The sequence below is a fragment of the Hemiscyllium ocellatum genome, chromosome 19 (genome assembly GCF_020745735.1).
Source record: "Hemiscyllium ocellatum isolate sHemOce1 chromosome 19, sHemOce1.pat.X.cur, whole genome shotgun sequence".
Classification (NCBI taxonomy): domain Eukaryota; kingdom Metazoa; phylum Chordata; class Chondrichthyes; order Orectolobiformes; family Hemiscylliidae; genus Hemiscyllium; species Hemiscyllium ocellatum.
In genome coordinates this window covers 60,490,879-60,515,603 of record NC_083419.1, presented here as the reverse complement: position 1 = coordinate 60,515,603, position 24,725 = coordinate 60,490,879, and the positions used below count along the sequence as shown (strand labels likewise).

General features: G+C 44.7%; 1 protein-coding gene across 4 annotated transcripts in view; it reads left to right on the top strand.

The window, feature by feature from the left end:
* Positions 1–24,725, top strand: part of cntn1b (contactin 1b) — a 661,974-nt gene that overhangs the window by 276,127 nt on the left and 361,122 nt on the right. For all 4 annotated transcript variants that reach the window (XM_060839985.1, XM_060839987.1, XM_060839988.1 and 1 more), the window contains 5 exons: positions 8,674–8,807; positions 9,216–9,345; positions 9,978–10,128; positions 19,465–19,592; positions 22,706–22,881. In XM_060839985.1, coding sequence (XP_060695968.1) covers positions 8,674–8,807; positions 9,216–9,345; positions 9,978–10,128; positions 19,465–19,592; positions 22,706–22,881 — 719 coding nt within the window. The remainder of the gene's footprint in view (positions 1–8,673; positions 8,808–9,215; positions 9,346–9,977; positions 10,129–19,464; positions 19,593–22,705; positions 22,882–24,725) is intronic.

Sequence of the window (24,725 nt, the reverse complement as noted above, 5' to 3'; positions counted from 1 at the left end):
GATTTCACCGGTTTCCTCACTTTCCCACCCCCCAGCTTATACCAGATTCAATTTTCCAACTTGGCACTGCCCTCTTGAACTGTCCTACCTGTCTATCTTCCTTCTTACCTATCTGCTACACCCTCCTCTCCGACCTATCAACATCACCCCCAATTTCATCAACTGCATTACCAGATACACTCCTACCAGCCCCACCCCTTCACATTTATCTCTCAGCCCCTTTGAGCCACTCCCACACTTCTGATGAAGAGCTTATGCTTGAAACGTCAATTCTCCTGCTCCTCGGATGCTGCCTGACCTGCTGTGATTTTCCAGCACCACACTCTCAACTCTGATCTCCAGCATCTGCAGTCCTCACTTTCTCCTAGCCTTGTAAATGTTGTAATTGAACCAGCCTTCACCACTTTCTATGGCAGCTCATTCCATAAACACACCACCTTCTGCGTGCAAAAGTTGCCTCTTAGGTCCTTTATAAATTTTCCCCTCTCACCCTAAACCTATGCCCTCTAGATCTGGACTCTCCCACCCCAGGAAAAAGACTTTGTCTATTTATCCTATCCGTGCCCCTCATGATTTTGTAAATCTCTAGAAGGTCACCCCTCAGGCTCTGACACTCCAGGGGAAACAGCCCCAGCCTATTCAGTCTCTCCCTACAGCTCAAATCCTTCAACCCTAGCAACATCCTTGTAAATCTTTTCTGAACCCTTTCCAATTTCATAATATGCTTCCAGAAGGAAGGAGAGCAGAACTGCATGCATTATTCCAACAGTGACCGAGCCAATGTCCTGTACAACCATAACTTGACCTCCCAACTCCTGAACTCTATGCACTGTCCAATAATGGAAAGCAAAACAAACGCCGCCTTCACTATCCTATCTACCTACGACTCCACTTTCATGGAGCTATGAACCTGCACTCCAAGGTCTCTTTGTTCAGCAATACTCCCCAGGACCTTACCATTAAGTGTATAAGTCCTACTAAGATTTGCTTTTCCAAAATGCAACGTCCCACCTTTATCTGAATTAATCTCCATCTGCCACTCCTTGGCCCTTTGGTCCATATGATCAAGATCCCGTTGTAATCTGAGGTCATCTTTCTCGCTGTACGCTCCAATTTTTGTGTCATCTGCAAACTTACTAATTATACTTCCTCTGTTCACATCCATATTATTTATGTAAATAACGAAAAGCAGTGGACCCAGCACCGATCCTTGTGGCACACCACTAGTCACAGGCCTCAAGTCTGAAAAGCAACCCTGCACCACCAGTCTCTTCTACCTTCGAGCCAGTTCTGTATCCAAGTGGCTAGTTCTCCCTGTATTCCATGAGATCTAACCTTGCTAACCATGAGGAATCTTGTCGAATGCCTTACTGAAGTCCATATAGATCATGCCCACCCTCTGCCCTCGTGTATCCTCTTTGTTACTTCTTCAGAAAACTCAATCAAGTTGGTGAGACATGATTTCCCACGCACAAAGCCATGCTGACTATTCTTAATCAGTCTTGTAAATGTTGTAATTGAACCAAATACATGCACATCCTGTCCCTCAGGATTCCCTCCAACAACTTGCCCACCACCCATGTCAGGCTCTCCAGGAAGGCTGTATTTTGGCCCTTCCGAGCCAGTACAGCTAACCATATCCAAATCACTGGATAGTCTCCAGCTGGTACATTGTGTCCATTTCTAGACACTTTAAAGAGGATGTCAGGGGAGTTGCAGAGGAGGCTGGGAAGGTACCAGGGATGACAACTTTACGTAGAAACTCTAGAAAAGCTTATTCTATTGCAAACTGTAAGGAAATTAAATAGGTCAAAATTATAATTACCATTGAGACTAAGGAGAAAGTGTCCTCATTGACAAGAGGATCGATAACTTGAGAATTTTTGTAATAGGCTGAAGCTACAAGGGGCTTGTTTGCCCAATCTAGGACAGGAGACTTCCTCTTTTTATTGATGTGATTGCCTGTGGGTGTGGTGTGTTGTCACAGCTCCCCAATGATAGCCTCAGCCTCATAGCATGAACATCACTGAGCCTCGCATCAGCCAGCAACACCATACCATGGGTCTTATGCAGCACTGGCAGTGACTTCACCTCTGAGCCAGGAGACCCAGAATCAAGTCCCACCTGCTCCAGAGGTGTGTTGTAACATCTTTGGGCAGGTTGTTTTAAAAGCATCTTAAAAGTTATTTTCAATCTTCGAGGCATGTTACAGGTCAGATGGAATCTGAATCCCGATTGTCTGGCTCAGAGATAGGGACACTACCACTGCACCACAAAAGCCTTAGACAATATTATCAGGGGAAATAAAGAGCAACAGGGTTGGGGAATGGGCTTGGATAGGATACTTTTCGGCGCATCAGTGTGGACCTGTTCAGTCTAATGTCCTGTTTCCACACTGTAAGGAATTCTATGATATTATCCTAACTGTGTCCACTGAGCAGTGAATAGAATCATAGAATCCCTACAATGCAGATAGAGGCAGTTTGCTCCAGTGAGTCTGCACCAACCCTCTGAACAGCATCCGACCCAGAGACACTCCTCCACCTCCTCACCATAACCCCAAATCTCACATGGCTAATCCACCTAGCCTGCACATCCCTGGACACAATGGGGCAATATAGCATGGCCAGTCCACCTAACCTGCACTTCTTTTGAACTGAGAAGGGAAACTGGAGCACTTGGAGGAAACCCGCACAGTCATGGGGAGTACGCAAACCCCACACAGTCACCCGAAGGTGGAATCGAACCCAGGTCCTTGGTGCTGTGAGGCCGCAGTTGCTAACTACTGAGCCACCGTGCCAGTAGGTGAGCTGTTAACTCCAGCCCTATTGAGCTGTTAAGCTCACCATTTGAATTCAGCCATTGAGAGTCCATGAGTATCGCCAGAGATTTGGAACCAGTCTTCAGACACGTCCATAAGTGTGAACTGGGTTCATGATATCAGGCCAGAAGGAAAATTTCCTTTTACTTTGTTCAATTTCCATGGGGACTTAGGAGAAATGAAAGTGCTTTCCTTTGTCCAAGGAGGCAGATTTACTTTTCAGCCAAGCCTCCTCTTTGATGATGAGGCGACTGTCATCTATAGAACATAGAACATAGAAAAATACAGTGCAGTACTGGCCCTTTGGCCCTCGATGTTGAGCCGACCCAAGCCCACCTAACCTACACTAGCCCACTATCCTCCATATGCCTATCCAATGCCTGTTTAAGTGCCCATAAAGAGGGAGAGTCCACCACTGCTACTGGCAGGGCTTTCCATGAACTCACGACTCGCTGAAGGCTATTTGTTTCTGCCACTGGCAGAGGTCTCTTGCTACCAAGATTGCAATCAGCACGGTGAACACTGACCGACTGACTTTTATATTTATAAATATATTCTAATCAACCTGCTTCAAAGATGTTGTTACACATGTTTGGAGCCAGTGGGACTTGAACCTGGTTCTCCTGCAAGAGTCCTCTAAGCAGACTCTGAATGGACTGAAACCAGCAATGATGCTTTTAGTCATTGATCAGAAATTCAACCTGCTGTCCATTGTGCAACAGTGAGGCTGTGCTGTTGCGGACCAGGAGTTAAAATTCTCTTCGGCTAAGTCACGCCCTGAGCATTAACCTGGGGCCTAACAATCCACTGCAGAGGAGCTGCACAGTGAGCAATGCTGTCTTTCAGATGAAATGCTAAGCTGACACTCCCGTGTTCCCTTTTAGGTGGACGTAAAACATTTTAAATCATAGAATCCCTACAGTTTGGCCATTTGGCTCAGCAAGTCCACACCGGCCCTCCGAAGATTATCCCACCCAGACCCATTCCCCTACCCTATTCTTCTATATTTATCCCTGACTAGTACACCCAGCCTACACATCCCTGAACACTATAGGCAATTTAGCACGGCCAATTCAGCTAATAACTTATGGCCTTTTTTGCTTCGCTGGGTGTTTTGGCCTCAGTTGCCACACAAAAGCTGACTTGTTTGGCCAACATCGGAAAGCTATTTTGTTGGAACATGTCGTGAGTGTGTGGACTGCTGTATTTCCTACAGAATAACATGGAATACCTTTCAAAATCACTTTCTTGACCACAAAGCACTTTGGTACCCCTTGAGGTTGTCAAAGGTGCTACAAGAACACTAGGTTGTCAGTACTGGCCTGAGCTCCAAGGCTTTATCACTGAATCTGGAGTTCACATTAAAATGTTCCCTGCAATTCCAGCTTTGTCACTGACTTAGAACAGCAGGCAGCGTGGCCTTAACAAACCATACCTTTTTTTTGAGATGAGATAAAAAGTCGATATTTGTAGATGTTCTTCATTCCAATCAAAGCAGTCAAACCTTTGCATCTCTGAGAGGCAATTAATTGATTGCCAAAAGCTGAGGATTTGAGTTGCAATTAAGCAAAGAGCTCTTTCTACAAGTTGCCTCTTGCTGTTTCAGTTCATTAGTGGATTCTATGCCCTTCGCAGAAATTGAACAAAGAGCAGTGGGATCAGAAGAGGCAGTGAGGTACTTGTGATTAGCTGTAAGTCTCTAATTTTCTCTCCTCCGTGATGATTCATGTTTTAAACATAAACTATCTGGCTTTCCTCCCACATTCGAGCAGTCAGAAAGTTGAAAGGCTCTTATAATTTTGTCCCTTTGACCTCTTTGCGTTCTCACTCTCAGTGCAGTTGGGTATCCTCCAGCTGACCAATAATGATGGCTTTACTTTGAAAAGGACGCAAGGAGGCTTTGTTCTCAGAAGCTCTGTGTATCCGCTGAAAGTTGTGCCACGTGGGTTGTTTTTCTAGTTTACATTAATCTCGGCTGTTCCAGATGAAGCATGCATAGGTGTGAGCTGGATGATTCTGGAGAAAGAAGTGACTGAGTGACATTGTGGATGACCATAGTCCTCTTCATCACCTTTGTTAGTGAAATTGCCAAGACAGTGGTTTAAATGAGCTCTTCATGATATTAGCGTCGGGTAAGCCCTCTCATGCCCAACAGAATACATCAGTTGTATATCAGTGAATCGCCTGGAGCTGAAGCAGCTGGCAGTGTTACTGCTTTCAGCTGACAGAGCAGTTGTTGATGGCGGTGGGGAGGTGCAGTTAGTTCTACCATCTGTCCACAAACTGGCAGTGTGATGAGAGTGGTTCAGGAGGCTGTAGATAATCGATCAGACCTCTCGCTTGAGGAGCTCTGTGTGCTGGTCACATTGTACAGGAATTTGTTTCTCCTGCTTGACTTAACATCCTTGCCTCAGTAGCCAGAAATCTGAAGAGGTGGAACCCATTGCTGAGTTGATGCAACTTGTGATGTATTCCTCTTTATTTTTAGACTCCGTGGAGTGGTGTTGAATTTGGTCTTAGAGGGAAATGTTTCCCTTGGGCAGTACTCCAAGCATGTGAGAGGTTCAGCTATTAGAAGCCCTTCAGCTCATCTGACCTCATTCTTTCACTCACTTCGACTTCCTTCCTGGCAACACACAACAGCCCTTGGTCTCCTCCTGTGGACAGAAGCACTCTCACTGCTGTCCTAATTTCACTCTTTACAACCTTTAATCTGCGTCCGTCATCCTGTTCCTTTATTACAATATAAACTGACGTTGCAGCCTCACTTCAATTGAAGTTAAATACCTAAAATCCCTCTGAAATATCTAATTTCCACAGTTATCTTGTCATTATCCAACCGGCTGTCTCATTGATTGGCTCAGTCACATTTCGGTTTGTTCCTTTCTGATTGTTTCTGTGTAGCAGGAGGCCCTTTTGAAATGAGCCTTGGTTACGTTGTTGAGCTAGCGTGAAGGGTCTTTAGCCTGAACCCTAAGCTCAATCACAAACATGCCCCATTTCCTTCGAACTTCTATCCTTAGCTTGTTAAGCTGGAAACTTCATTCAGACGTTGTATTGATATTGCGTTAAATATTAAGTGGTGACTTTAATTAGATCTTTATCGTCCATGACACATCATTTCCAATCACATCCCCAAGAGCTCTCTGATCTGATGTGAAGTTAACTTCTGCCTCTCCTTCAAACACTCTCATGCTTTTTTGAGACATGATGGTTTCTGTAAGTTGTCTCAAGGAGCTTTAATTGAGCCAGTGTGGTATTCCGCCAAACAGCAGATCAATTGCCTCACAGCTGCAGAGCAGTGAAGGGATTAGAATGTGGAATTCTAACCAGCATCAAGTGAGGCAGAGGCTGTGATCAAATATTTCTCACATATCATCCTTGGCAAGCAGCAGAACATTTCTGGCCTGTTATGGGATCCTTCACTTGCAGAGCGCTGAATTCAGATGTGTGTGTGTGATTAAGTGTACTTAGGAACTTTTACGTTCTTGCAGAAAATTGTGTTTTGTACATATCCAGACCTCTAAAACATGTCAGCATTGGAGGCTGTGTTTCAAGACACTGTGTCCTAATATCCCCTTTCAAAATATAGCACTGTGCATGTGTTGCATGATTGTAGCCTTTTACAGCATTTGAAATAGGCCATTTCATTCAATTGGGCCTGTTCCATCTTTTTGAAAGTGTTCAATTCGTCCCACTCTCTTGCATTTTCCCAAAGTTTGACAATATCTTTTTATCCCTTTTCAAGTATTAATCCCATTCCCTTCCATCCACCTTTAGGCCAGTGACTTTTAGAGCATAATTGCATGCTGTTGCAAAAAAAGCCTCTCATGTTCCCTAATTTGCCCATTATCATACTTGTGTGTTCCCTGCATGCCAACCCTTCCAGCAGTGAAAACCATTTCCTCATTTATTTATTTATCTGTCTATTATGTAACAATGCAAACAAGAAAAATGCACTCAACAGGATGGAGGTGCAAGAAGCATAAAAATAACTTGGAAACAACTTTTGGTTGGATTGTGTCACGGAGAGGCAGTAGGAACTATTAACTGTTTCATTTCTGTTCTAACCACAAAGTGTTTAATTTCTGTTCTAACCACCAAGCTACTTAGATGGTTGATATTTTCTCATCAACCTGTTCACTCGTGTGAACTCGGTCCTCCTGGCAGACAGGTAGATACACTACCACAGCGCCTCAAGAGCCCTTTGTTTCCTTTCTAAACTTGCTTTTCTTGCATTTCAATGTGTAAGACAAAATCTTTTGATTTTTTTTGTCCCTTCTTGGGAACATTCACCTTCTTTACCACTAAGTATTTAATCAGGAAATGCTTGGTGGATTGCTAGGAAATTTCTCTGGAGCTCTCTCGATTAGCCACTGGAATTTTGACCACAATACCACTTCCATAGCTTATCCTGGTTCTCCACTGATTCCTCTGCTCCGATACTGATAATTGATGCCTCTCACTGGCAACCATAGCTTCTACTAGCGGGAAGATTCTCCTGCCTCATCTTGAATTTTAAGCCCTGACTTTCAGACATCCTCCATTTGCTGTGTTGAATCTGTATCTGTCTGACAGTCTCCCATCTTATGGTCTCAGGTCTACGCTGCCTGTTCACTGAATTTCTGTCCGTGGCCAACATTGCTGCCCTCGGTGCTGAGTTAATGGAAAGTACAGGTGAAGCTTTATTGATTGGTTTGAAAATCAGTATCATTGTGGAGAAATGAGGATGGTTGTTTTGCTGCGCATCATGCAGTTGCCCTTTGTTATGGATCAGACTAGACTCTTTCAAAATATTTAAAGGAGTAGCCTAGACCCTAATTTACTCTTATTTTAAAGGCAGATGCTGTGTTCCCAATGTAAAGTGACCAATCACAATACCTGACGTTTAGCAAAACACAAGTTATTCAAATACCTTAGTTAAAATACAACAAAAGAAAGAATGACAGCATTATTTTAAAGCTTATCAGAATAATATAGTAACTATGACAAGTTAACTTTTGCAATGTAGTAACACCCCATTAAACCGCACCTTGGCAAAAAGGCAACTTCAGAAAATAGACTTTCTCACACGCAACGCCAACATTTGGCAGAGAAACTCCAGCTTCTAGCTGTAACCGAAAGAGAGAAAAAAGTAACTTCTACTTCTTCAAGACCTCAGCAGGTTCTGCTGAATCTAAAAATGTTTAAAAAAAAAACTAGAAATTCTGGTCTGAGAGAGCTGGCCACACCCATCCAGGCTGCTTCTATTGTTCCAACTATAAAAAAAACTCCAAGCGTTCACAAGCAGTTCACACTGATGGCACTGATTTAGTCAGCACCTCTGCCTTGGACTTGTCTTCAAAAAAAAACTAGAACAAATTAACCTCTTAAAGCCACAGCATTGTAACACACTTACAAAAGCAAATACTTAAAATCTGAAATATAAACTTCAAGTGCTCAGCAGGTCAGACGTTGTCATTGGAGAGAGAAATGCAGTACCACAGATGGGGCATCTTGTAGCAGAGTTGGTGGGAAGTTTAACAATGTAGGCGTTGGTGAAAAGTCAGGTGAAAAGAAGGGGGTTTGACTAGGGTGGCTGTGAACCAGTGGATCATGCCCAGATGCAATGACGAAAATGAGAATGGCACAAAGCAAAAGGAGCTGCTCATAGGTCAAAGAATGAAAGCGAGAAGCTGAAACCAGGGAAGATATAAACGGTTGAGGCAGAAAATAAATTTGCAAATTGATGCTTCTGCCCTGGTGCGGCTTTTTTGTTTACCCCTCCTTCAGTTCGAAATTTTTTTATGAAAATGAAATGGATTAATGCCAATGGCAGCTCATTTTAACCTGTAGCTCCTCTCTCTCTCCAGCTCATCCGTACTGGATTAGGTCGATCAACGATACCATGCAAGATATCGGGAGTGACTTCATCTGGCATTGTGAAGCAGGAGGCAAACCGCAGCCCACTTACAAATGGCTCCGTAATGGAGAGGTCATCCATGGGGTATGAAGCTGTGCTTAAATCTTGCTGGGGTTGTCAAAGTTTGCTGCTGTAGTGTACCCACTTTTACACTCAGTAGAAAGAAGGGAAATGCATGGTCTGGGCCCATGCACAGTCTGTATGCCCGGTTTGTTTTTGAATAGGAATGGCAAGTTCATGCTTATTGATCTCTGCTTCCATTCTGGAGAAGTCCTTCCTTGTACAGTCTGTAAGTATACACCAAGCACACAGTCAACGATTTGGGTTTTTCTGCAAGTATCAATGTTTACCTCTCCCTTTCTCCAGGTCCCGGTCTGAAAGCGATAAACTCTTTGTAGTGCGTTGCTGGGAATATACAAAAGTTCCACCGAGTTTTGATCTAAATGCGACCGAGTTCCCTTTTTCAGATCTGCTCATTTCAACTGTGTGCAGGCCCGGTTTCGAGTGAATCGAGGGGACCTGCGGATTTCCCGACTGACTTTGCAAGATTCCGGAATGTACCAATGTGTGACCGAGAACAAGTATGGATCCCTGTACTCCAACGCGGAGCTGAAGGTTCTGGGTTGGTATTCTGTGTACAATGCTGCCCTGAGTTCGGTGAAAATTCTTCATCTCACATGGTTCTGCCGAACCGCTATGATTCATGGAAGGAGATGAGGGCTTTGGAGAGGGTGCAGAAACATTAAAGCAGAGCAGGAGTGAGATAAGATGAAAGGCCTCTGTTATGCTGAAGTCTTCAAAGATGTTATGGCTTCGGGCAAGATTTAATAGTGGAGTTCAAAATGATGACATGTTTACAAAGAGTAAACAGAGAGAAACTATGTCCACTGGCGGTGGGAATGGTAACCAAAATAACAGATTTAAATTAACTACAAAAGGGATGGGGAGTGATGAAAGGGCCTGTTCTGAGTTTCCATGTAAAGCTACCAAGGGACATGGAGCTAAGGTGAGTAAAATGGAGCTGCAAATGGAGCATTGTTATGGGATAAGCAGATTAAGGAGGGTTGAATGACATATGGTTCCTGCTGTTCAGTTGATAAAGCAGGGTTGTGTTCCCCAGTTAGATTTCCTCACCCATGCATCCTATTAAAGCAAAACCAAATGGATTTGGAGGAAGGGAAAAGCGACATTTTGCAGAGGGTAAGCTTTCCTGAAACTCCTGGCTTTCTGATCCTGTCCTGTGGTTTCTTTCAGCTTCAGGCCCGGACTTCAGGTTGAACCCAGTGAAGAAGAAACTGCTGGGGGCCAGGGGAGGCAAGGTGTTGATGGATTGCAAACCCAAGGCCGCTCCCAAGCCAACCTTCATATGGAGTAAAGGCACCGAGCTCATCAAGAATAATTCCAGGTCAGTGAAATGAATCCATGCATGAGTATGATGGATGGTATGTCATGGGATGTTTTGGCTTGTCAAGGCAGACATGGTGACCTAGAAAATTCTCCCAGTGTAAATTGGAAACTCAGTACTCTCCAGGAACCCTTTAGATTGTACTGTGCTTTATAAGAAACACTGTGGCTACTAAAATACTGACGAGTTAGCCATTAAACCCCTTCAGACACAGTGAAAATGTTCATGCTACTCTTTTAAATTTCAGTAGTTTGAACTCAAATGATTTTCATTTACACATATATAAATGACGGGTTTAGGGTGAGAGGGGAAAGATATAAAAGAGACCTAAAGGGCAACTTTTTCATGTAGAGGGTGGTGCGTGTATGGAATGAGCTGCCAGAGGATGTGGTGGAGGCTGGCACAATTGAAGCATTTACGAGGCATTTGGATGGGTATATGAATAGGAAGGGTTTGGAGGGATGTGGGCCGGTGCTGGCAGGTGGGACTAGATTGGGTTGGGATATCTGGTTGGCATGGAGACAGGTTGGACTGAAGGGTCTGTTTCCATGCTGTACATCTCTATGACTCTATGACCCTATGATTGCCATTACTTTACACTGAGTTAGTGGGTGGATGGTGACTAAATGAATGAGAAGGTGGGTGAGTTGGGTAGTTGGTTGTTTTTGTGAGGTAGCTAGATGGTCAGTGGTTAGCAATTGGGAGAGTCACTGTTACGCTGGGTTACCCAGCTTTTTGACCATACAGTATGTGTAGGTAAATATTCAGGCAAGACCCACATATCTGACCCCAAGTCTTCAGCCTAAGGTCAGGGTCCTGGGCAGAGGGAATCAGAAGTTTAAACTTCCTGGGTACTTCCCACGTATATCTAGAATCAGGAATGTCTTGGGGCTCTGTGGCTTTGGAGACTGGAAGTTTTGGGCCAGTATTTTTAACCAGTAATTTCACAGAGCTGGATAGCTTGCAATGTCCACAATTCAGCATTTTGTTTTCAATCATTCACTGAAGTGCGTGTCTGGGCCAGGAATTATTTCCCATTACTAGTTACCTCAGAAAACATGCTGCTTCTTGAACCTCTGCAGTTCCTGTCATTTACCCCCAGGAGGCAACCTGGAGAGAGTAGCATTCCCGCAGATCTGTTGCTCTTGTCATTTTAGATGTTGGAGTACATAAGTTTGGAGGGGCCTGCCGAAGGAGCCATAGTGACCTGTTGCAGTGCATCCTGTGGTTGCTGTGAAGGTAGTGGGCAAGTTACCTGGTAGATGGTTTGGATTGCAGCAGGTTTTATGAGTCCATTTGGGGCAGCACTTCAGCCAGTGGTTGTTTTGAGGGAAAGCTGGCAAATGCTGAAGTGGTGGAATGTATGAAAAGATAGGAAGCTCAAAGCTTGTCGAGGGCTGTGAAGCAAAAAGGACAGGATCACATGTGCCGCTCATTATATTCCCAGCTGATATCCAATTTGGTTTCTTCAGAAGTGTTGAGCAGCAAGTGGTATTTTTGATAACGAGTCTGTCCACCACTACTGTCAGAACTTTGACACCAAAAGCAACCAATTCAACTCCGGGCAGGAGTTCTCGCCTTTGCACCCTGTAATATTTGGTTCACTTTTACTGAGAGAAGATCTCAGCCTGTTGAAGACTAGAATCCATTGAGCAAAGTGGGGAGGTGCACATGGAATGAGAGGTGAAGGAGGTTGAATTCTGTTGACCTGTGCTCGTTTTTATGTTGTTTATCTTTCAGAAGCTGGGCACAGGTAGATTAATGTTGGGTAATGTACGTAGCCCATTTCAGTCAGTCTGAAGAATCAAATATGAAGAGGGTGGCAGGGGAGTGAAAACAGCTCACTGAAAGGAACCTTTCCGGGTGAGAATTGGCAGAAGTCTTGGAACACCAGATTTAGTTTCTATAAAATGTCAGAAACTCTGGATAAATTCATCAGGCCTGGCAGAGAGAAAAACACAGCGAATGTTTCAGGAGGATCACCTGTCTTCAGATCCGGAAGGTGTTGGTCACTCAGAGCCACGGAACAGGCCGGAAGGTTCCTGGAAAGAGCACTGGAGAGGGCTGAGATAGCATGGAATCTGGAAGTGACTGAGACACAACACTGCAAGACAAAAGGAGATGAGAAAGCAAGTTTGTCAACAAGATATGGGCCCAGGAGAGGTTACAGAGTCATAGCAGAGAGGGAGGATCTGAACAAAATAAGGAGGCTTCCATAGCCCAGGACTATTGGAGAGAAGAACACCAGGAAGGCTTCTGGAGTGTGAAACCTCCATGGACTATGTATTGTGTTCTCAAGTGCAGCGTTTAAATGTTGCTCTATTTATCATCTTCCATGTTTTCTCTTGAATGCTTTGTCAGTAAGATCGGAGAACAGCTTTTAGCTATCACCTGTGTGGCACCAGGTCTTATTGAAGATTGCTGTCAGCTGTTGGGAAAGATGATAACTTTCCCTGTTATGATAGTGCTGCAGTTCTATACAATACGAACCCAGCCTATTGGTTGGAAATTCCTGCATTGTTTCATTCATATACTGGGAAATAATGTTACTTTTCACAAATTAACGTGTCCAGTTTTGTTGGAATATGAATATTGATTGACCTTTGGCCAGCCCCACTGAATCGTTGCAATTATTTCTTGCTGCAGTGCTGACATATCCTCAACCATGTGGAACACTCTCATTTACCATGACATCTTTCAGTTATCGCATACCCTCCACGCCACTGCGGCTTTAACATGGATGTTCCTGTCGGTGACAGGCTTGTGATTGTTGCTGATTTGGTGACATCACCTTTAAACGCATAATAGGTAATTGATCCATTTAGTGAAGAAAACCCTGGGCATCTTTGGTTCAAACTTCATAACTGCCTCCTCTCTGGTCTGTCGATGCTAGTCCCATTACAATAGCTGAGAGCTTTCTGTTCCTTCCATGAACAGAAGCTCAAATAGCCACCAGCTTCCACCATTCTCATCTGCACAACTGAATTTATTCTCTCATTGAGCTATTTCCCCCTTTACTTTATCTTACTTCCTGAGAATAAAAAGGCAACATGGGCAAAAGCCTTATTTATGCCTTTCTGCTGTGGAATGTTGATTGTTGTTCTTATAGTTAGGCCCCTTCACCAGCCTCTATCTCCATACATCAATGATTGTGTCAATGGCACTTCAATTGAAGATGGAACCAACAAGAGGGGAAAACCTATTTGACCTTGTCTTTACCCAGCTACCTGTTCCAGCAGCATTTGGCCACAGACAGTATCAGTAGGTGATCCCTTCCATCATGACGTGTGACACGATTATCACACTAAATGAGAGAGATTCAGAACAGATCTGGCACCTCAAAACAGGGCACTCAAGAGGAGCTGTGGGCGCCATCAGCAGAAGATTGGTATTCAACCACAATTTGTAACTTTCGGATTCAGCGTATCCCTTTCGCCGTACCTAGCATCGAGCTGGAAGATTAACCCGAGTTTGATGAAGAGTGCAGAAGGGCATGCCAGAAGCCAGAGCCAAGCTAAAACTCGGGTGTCAACTGGCGAAGGCGTGTTAATGGAATACTTGCGTGCCAAAGCAGTGAAAGCAGCAAGTGATAGGGAGGGCGAGGTGATGGCAGAAAGAACTGATCAGGTCGAAACTCTGCAGTCTTCCCACATTCGGTCCACCGTGCTGGTGGATTATTCGACAGCTGACTCAAGTAAAGACTAAACAGACATCCCCATTATTCCCTCAAAATACCAATGCAGAACACAAACCTGCAGCATTTGCTGCAAACGTCAGCCGCAGATGCGGAGTAGATGATCCAGCTTGTGCTCTTCTTGAGATCCCAGCCTCGCAAATGCCAGTCGTCAAGCGAACTGATTCACTCAGTATCGAGGCAGAGCTGAATACTGCAAAGTTGCTGACAATATTCTAGCAATTGTACTGAATACTTGTGTTCCAGTTCAACCACAACGCTGTTGTCTGCCCGGCAATGACAACAATTGCTCGATTTGGGTGTTACCCAATCCCTGACCACATTGCAACCTTGGTTCAAATGTGGACAAAATAGCTGACGAGGTGAGGTGGGAGTGACTGATCTCGACATCAAGACAGTAGTTACTCGAGGCATGAGAGGGGGCTGAGTGGTCAGCACTGCTGCCTCACAGCGCTAGGGACCCAGGTTTGATTCCAGCTTTGGGCGACTGTGCAAACTCCACACAGACGTTCTCCCCGCGTCTGCGTGGGTTTCCTCTGGAAGCTCCCATTTCCTCCCACAGTCCAAAGATGTGCAGGTCAGGCCATGCTAAATTGCCTGTAGCGTCCAGGGATGTGAAGTCTAGGTGGATTAGTCAGGGGAAATGCAGGGTTACAGGGTTGGGGGATGCGTCTGGGTGGGATGCCCGTTGGAGAATGGGTGTGGACTTAATGGGCTGAATGGCCTGCTTCCACGCTGTAGGGATTCTATGAAATGTTGAAGGAAGAAACGAACATTGGAGTTTGACTCTGTCCAGCAAACAACTTCAAGGCACCTCTTACACATGCAGGATTGTATTTAAATATGTTCAAGGCACTGAGAGGGTCTAATAACCGAACAGACCCCCATTTAACTTAGAAACAGCCTCAGATGGTGGTCTTTACCCACTGTGCCATGGCTCCAGCTGCCTCAAGCTTTAGTGTATGCCTCAGCATGTGTCCTTGGAATGTGTCCATCTGTAACACTTGGTTGAGGTCAACTCCTTGCTCTGGAAGACCAGCAAGTTTCGGGGCAGACCAGAGAGTGTCTGTCAGCGAGGTGATGGTCCTCCCAGCACTGTTGGTGTTTATCTCATGGCTAACAGACCATAGAGCACAGAGACTCTTGTCACGGAGCTGTTTGGGATGATCCTTGACTAAAACCAGTGCATATCTCTCTGGATTGCCTTTGCAAAGGCACATTCCAGAAGGAGATGTGTAACAGTCTCTATCCCCGCACAACCCACTTCGAGGGTAACGTGCATTCGTGCAGAGGATCTGGGCATACATGATGGATCTCACAGGTAGTGCCCTTCTTACCACCAGCCAAGTGATATTTGGTGCTTTTGGCAAGTTCTGGTGAGGAGGCATTCTGCCTAATTAGTTTGACAGTCTGATCAGGGAACCATGCATTAGAATCCACCCTCTCCTTTACCCACAGGGTCTTGAAGACGCTAGGTGCTGACTACTTCCTGTTGGCTGGTGGTCAAAGGTGTTTTTCTTTGCAACTGTCTCTGTCAAGGACAAGTGATACGCTATAGTCCAAATACTTGGAGCATTCTCCAGCAACGAGGCCAGATCCATCCTTCGTAACTCCGGGGACAGGTAGAATCACAGTACATAGTGATAGTTAGCATTTACGGACTGTGGGTCTACACACAGCTTGATGCAGCCGCACATAAAGGTGCCATCAGGATTACGATGGCCTTGGGTGCATTCTTCCCCTCCTTATCCATAGCTTTGTACATGGTGTCCCCGTAGACACAGTCAAACTTAGGCCTTCAGATGTAATGGAAGATGGCTCGGGTGACTGAAATGGTGGAAGTTTGGGGAAGGAGCCAGACCTGTACCACGTACACCAACAGAGAGTGCCTCACACCTGATGACCAGGTTTACACAAACAATGGAGAGAGAGCGGTACTTCCAAAAGGCCAGTTTTGCTTCACTTTGGTGATGTACTCCTCCCAGTAACAGGAAAGAACTAAAAGGAATTGAACAGATGATTTGTTGTCACATATCTCAGGAGATACAGTGAGAAGTGTTCTGTTGCCACAACCCAGTCCCATTTTGAGGCACAAAAAAATAAACAGAAAGTACTTGGATTTGATCTTCATTTGCCTTGGGTTCCAAACACAGCTCCAAGGTCTCTGCAAGGTCCCCACTCCAGGCTACCGCATCCAGGATTCCCCACTCTGCCATTGCTGCAACTGATGCCTCACTGTCAATTCCAGGAAAAGTTTGAAAACTTTCCGTTAATAAGAGGGAACCAACATGGATTCATGACTGGCCAGTCATGCCTGACAAAACTTCTCACTACTTTTTGAAGAGATGACTGAAGTTGTGACAGGGGAATGTCTGTAGATGTTTTTTACATAGATCGTAGAATCATCGGATCCCTACAGTATGGAAACAGGCCATTTGGCCTAACAAGTCCACACTGACCCTCCGAAGGGTAACCACCCAGACCCATTCCCCTACCATGTTACTCTACATTTACCCCGAACTAATCCACTTAACATATACATCCTCGAACGCAATGGGCAATTTAGCATGGCCAATTCACCTAACCTGCACATCTTTGGACTGTGGGAGGAAACCAGAACACCTGGAGGAAAATCACGCAGACACGGGGAGAATGTGCAAAGTGCACACACAGTTGCTCGAGGGTGAATTGAACCCGGGTCCCTAGCACTGTCAGACACAGTGTTAACCACTGAGCCATTTGATAGAATTCCATAGAAGCGACCAATAGAATTGAGGGCAAATTATTGACATGGCTTGGAAATTGGTTGAGGGGCAGACAACAGAAAATAGGGCTAATAGGCAGGCTATGACCAGAGGTGTCTCATAAGGATATTTTTTAGGGCCTCAATTATTCACATTATTTATTTGTAACCTGGGTAACGGCACAGAAAGTCATGTGTCCAGGTTTGCTAATGGCAGAAAGTTAGATGGCATTATAGACAGTGTAGAATGATAATGTAAAATTGCAAAGGGATGTTGATAGAGTAAGTGAATATGCAAAACAGTGGCAAATGACATTCACTGTAAACAAATGTGCGGTCAGCCTTTGTTTGGAAAAGAATAAGTCAGGATGCTTTATTGATGGTGTGAAGTTAAATACAGTGGATGTCCGAAGAGACTGAGGGATTTGGGTGCATTGATCTTCAAAATGTCACACATAGGTGCAGAAAATAATCAAGACAGTTAATGGAATGCTGGCCTTCATATATAGATGACTGAAGTATAAAAGTGCAAAAGTTATCTGCAGTTATAGAAAATTTAGGGTGTAGGTTTGCTCGCTGAGCTGTAGGTTTGATATCCAGACGTTTCATTACCTGCCTAGGTAACCTCATCAGTGGCGACCTCCAAGTGAAGCGAAGCTGTTGTCTCCTGCTTTCTATTTATATCTTTCTCCTGGATGGCGTTCCTGGGGTTTGTGGTGATGTCATTTCCTGTTCGTTTTCTGAGGGGTTGATGGATGGTATCTAGATCTATGTGTTTGTTTATGGCGTTGTGGTTGGAGTGCCAGGCCTCTAGGAATTCTCTGGCATGTCTTTGCTTAGCCTGTCCCAGGATAGATGTGTTGTCCTTGTCGAAATGGTGGTTTGTTTCCTCCGTGTGTAGGGCTACGAGGGAGAGAGAGTCATGTCTTTATGTGGCTAGCTGGTGTTCGTGTATCCTGGTGGCTAACTATCTTCCTGCTTGTCCTACGTAGTGTTTGTGGCGGTCCTTGCATGGAATTTTGTAGTTATAGAAAACCTTTATTAGATCTCACTTAGAGTACTGTGAGCATATCTGGGCACCACACCTTAGGAAGGATAGATTGGCCAATGAATAGGAAGGATTCTGGATTAGTGGTGCAGTTCAGGCAGCATCCAAAGTGCAGCGAAATCGAAGTTTCGGGCAAAAGCCCTTCATCAGGAATAAAGGCAGTGAGCCTGAAGCGTGGAGAGATAAACTAGAGGAGGGTGGGGATGAGGACAAAGCAGCATAGAGTACAATGGGTGAGTGGGGGAGGGGATGAAGGTGATAGGTCAGGGAGGAGAGGGTGGAGTGGATAGGTGGAAAAGGAGACAGGCAGGTAGGGCAAGTCCGGACAAGTCATGGAGACAGTGCTGAGCTGGAAGTTAGGAACTAGGATGAGGTGGGGGAAGGGGAAATGAGGAAACTGTTGAAGTCCACATTGATGCCCCAGGGTTGAAGTGTTCCGAGGCAGAAGATGAGACGTTCTTCCTCCAGGCGTCTGGTGGTGAGGGAATGGCGGTGAAGGAGGCCTAGGACGACCTCGTCCTCGGCAGAGTGGGAGGGGGAGTTGAAATGTTGGGCCACGGGCCGGTGTGTTTGACTGGTGTGGGTGTCCTAGAGATGTTCCCTAAAGCGCTCTGCTAGGAGGCGCACAGTCTCCCCAATGTAGAGAAGAGCGTATCGGGAGCAACGGATACAATAAATGATATTGGTGGATGTGCAGGTAAAACTTTGATGGATGTGGAAGGCTCCTTTAGGGCCTTGGATAGAGGTGAGGGAGGAGGTGTGGGCACAGGTTTTATAGTTCCTGTGGTGGCAGGGGAAAATGCCAGGATGGGAGGGTGGGTTGTAGGGGGACATGGACCTGACCAAGTAGTCACGGAGGGCACGGTCTTTGCGGAAGGCGGAAAGGAGTGGGGAGGGAAATATATCCCTGGTGGTGGGGTCTTTTTGGAGGTGGTGGAAATGTCAGCGGATGATTTGGTTTATGCGAAGGTTTGTAGGGTGGAAGGTGAGCACCAGGGGCATTCTGTCCTTGTTACGGTTGGATGGGTGGGGTCTGAGGGCGGAGGTGCGGGATGTGGACGAGCTGCGTTGGAGGGCATCTTTAACCATGTGGGAAGGGAAATTGCGGTCTCTAAAGAAGGAGGCCATCTGGTGTGTTCTTTGGTGGAACTGGTCCTCCTGGGAGCAGATACGGCGGAGGAATTGGGAATACGTGATGGCATTTTTGCAAGAGGTAGGGTGGGAAGAGGTGTAATCCAGGTAGCTGTGGGAGTCGGTGGGTTTGTGAAAAATGTCAGTGTCAAGTCGGTCGTCATTAATGGAGATGGAGAGGTCCAGGAAGGGGAGGGAGGTGTCAGAGATGGTCCAGGTAAACTTAAGGTCAGGGTGGAATGTGTTGGTGAAGTTGATGAATTGCTCAACCTCCTCATGGGAGCACGAGGTGGCGCCAATGCAGTCATCAATGTAGCGGAGGAAGAGGTTGGGAGCGGTGCCGGTGTAATTACAGAAGATCAACTGTTCTACATAGCCAACAAAGAGACAGGCAATGAATAGGAAGGGTTGAGAGGGATATGGGCCAAATGCTGGCAATGTCTGGTTGGCATGGACAAGTTAGACCAAAGGGTCTGTTTCCGTGCTATGCATCTCTACGACTCTATCAGGCATGACCTCTTTGAATGGTGGAACAGGATCAAAGGGCTGAACAGTCTGCTCCTGTTCCTATATTCATAAGTGAAAGGAGGAGCAGATGAAGACAGGAAAGGAAAAGAAGATTGGGAGGAGGCTTCAGTAGATTGTAAGCACTATGGTGGACCAGTCTGGGTTTTATGTTATAAATTCTCTGTAATTTGTCTTGTGTTGCATTTATTGTAGGATGTCCATTTGGTTCAATGGCACTTTGGAGATTCGGGACCTGTCTAAGGCCGATGAGGGAGTCTATACCTGTTTTGCAGAGAACAACAGGGGAAAGGCTAACAGCAGTGGCACTTTAACAGTGACCGGTAAGGGAACAACGCTTTGCCACAGAGTTATTTTAAACTTAGTCGAACTGCTGCCATTTTTAACTGAAGACTTTGGATCTCTTATTTTCAATTTAAAAAATGTTCCTGAATATCTTTCCCTGGAAACTTAATTATTTTCACGTCTGACAGTGTGCCAAGTCATATTGCATCATCCAGCTTATCCCCTCGAGCTAGCTTTTAATAAAAGGACTAGATTGGCCCAAGTGTAGTTCATGAAAGGGTTTGGTAATCTGCTACTTTCTGATGCACAACTCCCAATGTAAAACTAAATAGGTTCAAAACTGGATTGGACCTCCTGGAGATCGTAAACACAGTCCAGTGTAAAGTTTGAAATGAACCCACGAGAGTAAAGACCAACTTCTTAACTTAAAAAAACCCTGGCTTAAATATACAGTCATGATCCCCTGTCCTAGGCTTCCTGATGAGCAGAAAAGGTTTCCTTTTATTTACCCTGTCAATGCCTTTCAAGATTCTCCCTGCCACAGTAAATTGATTCCTATCCCAGAAAGACAAGCCTAGTTTATGTGATCTCTCCTCAGAGTTGCACTCATGGATTTCTGTGAACATTTTTGTCGTTCTGTGTTCCTTCTGGTATATAAAGATCATTGTCCAACCTGACTGCCACATCTCAGTTATAGTCCAAGTAGGATTTTGTATAGCTGTAATGGTATTTCCATCCCCTTTATATACTTTTGAATGCAAATAAAATCTACTAAACTAATTAGCTAATTGTACCAAAAAAACAAATTTAAGTTTATATTAGAATGTTGCTTCAGTGGGAGATCATGGACTCCAGCCCCTGTAATGCAAAGCCAGACATGCACCAGTGGGCACCATGTCATCCTCTTTCAAGATTACCTGGGCACAGACATAACAACCCCCAACCACAGCCCGCTGTTTGAACCCGTTATTTTCCCCATTAGTTATCCAGGTTAGAATGGTACTGGAAAAGCACAGCAGGTCAGGCAGCATCAGAGGAGCAGGAAAATCAATGTTCCAGGCAAAAGCCCTTCATCAGGAATGGCTTCATCAGATTCCTGATGAAGGGCATTTGCCTGAAACGTCGATTTTCCTGCTCCTCGGATGCTGCCTGACCTGCTGTGCTTTTCCAGTACCACTCTAATCTAGACTCAGATCTCCAGCATCTGCAGTAATCACTTTCTGCGAGTGATCCAAACTAACGTTCCATTTTGGTTACTTCCAGACATTAATTTGAACTTGAACTGGTTGGTTTATCCCCTGATATTTGCCACCTTACTCATCTCTCTGTTGAGACTCTTGTAATGTCTTAATTCAAAGCTTTCTTCATATCTCATTCCACTGACATTATTAATTCGGCTCTGGGCTCTTCTGTTCAGCTTAAATAGCGCCCCCTGTGGTTTATTAATGCAAAGGCTCAAGACAAGAACACTGCAATTTAGTTATGACTTCAGAAAAAGCTGATCATTTCACCAGATTGTCCATTAAACCCAAAAGAATCCAAATTCAGCGATCGCCGATCGAATAACCTGTGCTGAAGAGCAAAGTAGATTCCTGATCCAGGTTAATGAAGACATTTTTGGAAAAACCTTACATGTTGAGCAATAAGGAAGTGAAAGAAGTCAGGTGTATATTTAGATCAGTGCTCATGTTTCTTCTGTTAGAAGTAGCAAACCTGTTCTTCCTTGATAAATCATCTCCAGCTATCCCACTTCTCTTCACGTTATTCAGATAATTTTTCTCACCACTTTTTCCTCTTCACTACCCCTCCTTTCATTTAGATTCTTCGGCCATTTCTTCAAAACCACAGCTAATTGTCCCCTAATCCCATTTATACAAAACAGGGGGCTAGCTACACCGCCTCCATGTGAGAGTTTAGCAACTTGATGTATTTCCTGACCTTTGCAACAACTATGAGAAACTGTGGACTGGGCAAAAATCTGATATTAGCTCAATTGCCTGATGTGCACCTTCTAACTTGCGTGAAGTCCGTTTCATCCATCACTCCTGTTCCCTCTGATCTGCATTGCCATCCAGTCCACCAAAGCCTTGGGTTTAATATCCTCACCTCGGTGTTGAACACTGTCCACCTTTCCATATCTCACTGATCTTCTCTAGCTACTCAACCCTTGGAGAACTCTGCAGTCCTCAAATATGCACAATTCCCTTCGGCCCACATTGACAGTTGAGTCTGCAGTCAAGATTAGAGTGGTGCTGGAAAAGCACAGCAGGGCAGGCAGCATCCGAGGGAGCTGGAAAAGTCAACGTTTCAGGAATGATGAAGGGCTTTTGCCAGAAATATCAATTTTTCCTGCTCCTTAGATGCTGCCTGACCTGCTGTGCTTTATCACTCTAATCTTGACTCTGATCTCCAGCAACTCCAGTACCCACTTCTGCCTAGTTAAGTCTGCAGCATTTGATTCTGAGCTGTGGAACTCTCTCCTTAACCTTCTCCTTCCCCTTCAATATTCTGCTTAGAATCTGTCTCTCTGATCAGGCTTTCTGTTGTGACCCCTCATATTGCTTTCCTTGGCTTATTATTCATTTGTCTTCAATTATACCTCTGTAAAGTGCTTTGACATGTCTCCTAGACACAAAATAAATGCCATTTGTTGATGTTGTCATTTTGCCAGTACGAACTGAGTTTCTTCGGCTTTTACCACGTGATAATTCCAAAGTCACATCCTCCCTTGCTGATGCAGCGTAATGCTACACGAGCAAGTAATATAATCCAGACGTTGGTCAAGATCCTGTGAAATGGGAGTTAGTGTGGACAGAACAATGTTGTGTAACTGCATACTTCACAGGCTAGGAACTTGGGAGCAACAAGAGAGCTTTTTCAGCGCAGCATTAGTTATTGGGAGTAAATGATTAAAATTAATATTTTAAAAAGCCCATGAGGAGTAAGGAGTTTGTTTGTAAACCTTTACAAACTAGCTGCCAGCACCCACAGTGTCCCATCAGCTTTCATGTTTTGTCTCCCATTTGAACACAAAGTACACATGGCTTACAGTTCCACATTCTGCTTTGGCTCATGCTATTTGGAAGAGTTTTCAAGACGCTTAGATGTTGTAAATATGTTGGTTTTACATTTCTTCTTTATGTCCTTACAGAACCCACCAGAATCACTCTTGAGCCATCGAACATTGATATTACCGTAGGGGAAAATGGCACGATGGAGTGCCATGCATCTCATGACCCCATCCTGGACCTGTCATTAGTCTGGTCAACAAATGGTTATACCATTGACTTTGAGAAAGAGAAAGACTACATGGAACGCAGGATAGAGGTAAGAGACCAGAGTTGAAGGTCATTAAAATGTCCTTGTCACGTGCTGATCTAGGTTATTTTCATTGAACAACATTCTCATCACAGGTTATCACTGCAATCATCAATCAAATCAACTACCTTCCATTCAATGTCAGACCACAGAACACTAATGTTTGCATACTTACAATATGTATCCAGAATCAATGGCAATACCTAGACTGGTGTTAATTTCCTGAAGGAATCAGAAATTTAGCAGAGTTCTATTATCTCTAGGGTGTAGGTTTGCTCGCTTAGCTGTGGGTTTGATATCCAGACGTTTCATTACCTGGCTAGGTAACATCATCAGTGGTGACCTCCAAGTGAAGCGAAGCTGTTGTCTCCTGCTTTCTATTGATATGTTTGTCCTGGATGGGGTTCCTGGGGTTTGTGTTGTGTTTGTTTTCTGAGGGGTTGATAGATGGTATCTAGATCTATGTGTTTGTTTATGGCGTTGTGGTTGGAGTGCCAGTCCTCTAGGAATTCTCTAGCATGTTTTTGTTTAGCCTGTCCCAGGATAGATGTGTTATCCCAGTCGAAATGGTGTTTTTTTTCTCCGTTTGTAGGGCTACGAGGGAGAGAGGATCGTGTCTTTTTATGGCTAGCTGGTGTTCCTGTATCCAGGTGGCTAACTTTCTTCCTGTTTGTCCTACGTAGTCTGGTAAGGTGGTTAGGGTTTCTGGCTGTGTCTGGTCTGCTTGTCGTGGTTTGTTCTTGAGGAATCTGCAGACTGTATTTTTTGAGTACCCGTTCTTCTTGAATACATTGTATAGGTAGTTCTCCTCTGTTTTCCTAAGTTCGTCTGTTCTGCAGTGTGTGATGGCTCGTTGGAATAGTGTTCTGATACAGCTTTGTTTGTGTGTGTTGGGATGGTTGCTGGTGTAGTTAAGTATTTGATCGTTTTTCTGTATACGCAGGTTCATAGTTCTCCCTTGTCCTTTCTTTCGACTGTGACGCCCAGGAATGCAAGTTTGTTGTTGGTTTCTTCCTCCTTGGTGAACTTTATGCCTGTGAGGGTGTTGTTGATGATGTTAAATGTCTCTTCTATCTTGTTTCGTTTTGTGATGACAAAGGTGTCATCTGCGTAGCGGACCCAGATTTTTGGTTTGATGGTTAGTAGGGCTGTTTGTTCTAGTGTTTGCATTACCATTTCTGCTATGAATCCTGATAGCAGAGATCCCATGGGTGTGCCGTTGGTTTGTTTGTAGACTATGTTGTTGAAGGTGAAGTGGGTGGTGAGGCACAGGTCCACTAGCTTCATGATGTTTTCGTTGGTAATGTGATTGATGGTGGTTGGGGTGTGTGTGATGGTCTCTTCTAAGAGTGTGGTAAGTGTTTCCTTTGCCAGGTCGATGTTGATGGAGTTGAACAGTACTGTTACGTTGAATGAGATCATTGCTTCGTCTTCCTCTATTTTGGTGTTTTTGATGATTTTTAGGAATTCCTGGGTGGAGTGGATGGAGTGCTGTGACTCTTCTACTCGGTATTTCAGTCTTGCGTGTAGTTCTTTGGCCAGTCTGTAAGTTGGTGTTCCAGGTAGTGAGACTATGGGTCTGAGGGGGGGCTCCTGGTTTATGGATTTTTGGTAGTCCTTAGAATTGTGGGGTGTTGGTCCCATCTGATTTCATTTTCTGGAATTCCATCTTGTTTAATTGTCCAGAATTGTGTAATTTTCTTAGGAGATATGTAATTTTGTTTCCTAGTTGTGGGGTTGGATCTAGCGCCACCTGTTAGTAGATGTTGGTGTCTGCGAGTAGTGCATTGGTTTTCTCTATGTAGTCCCTTCTGTTCAGGATGACTGTGAGCTGACCTATGTCTATTATCTCT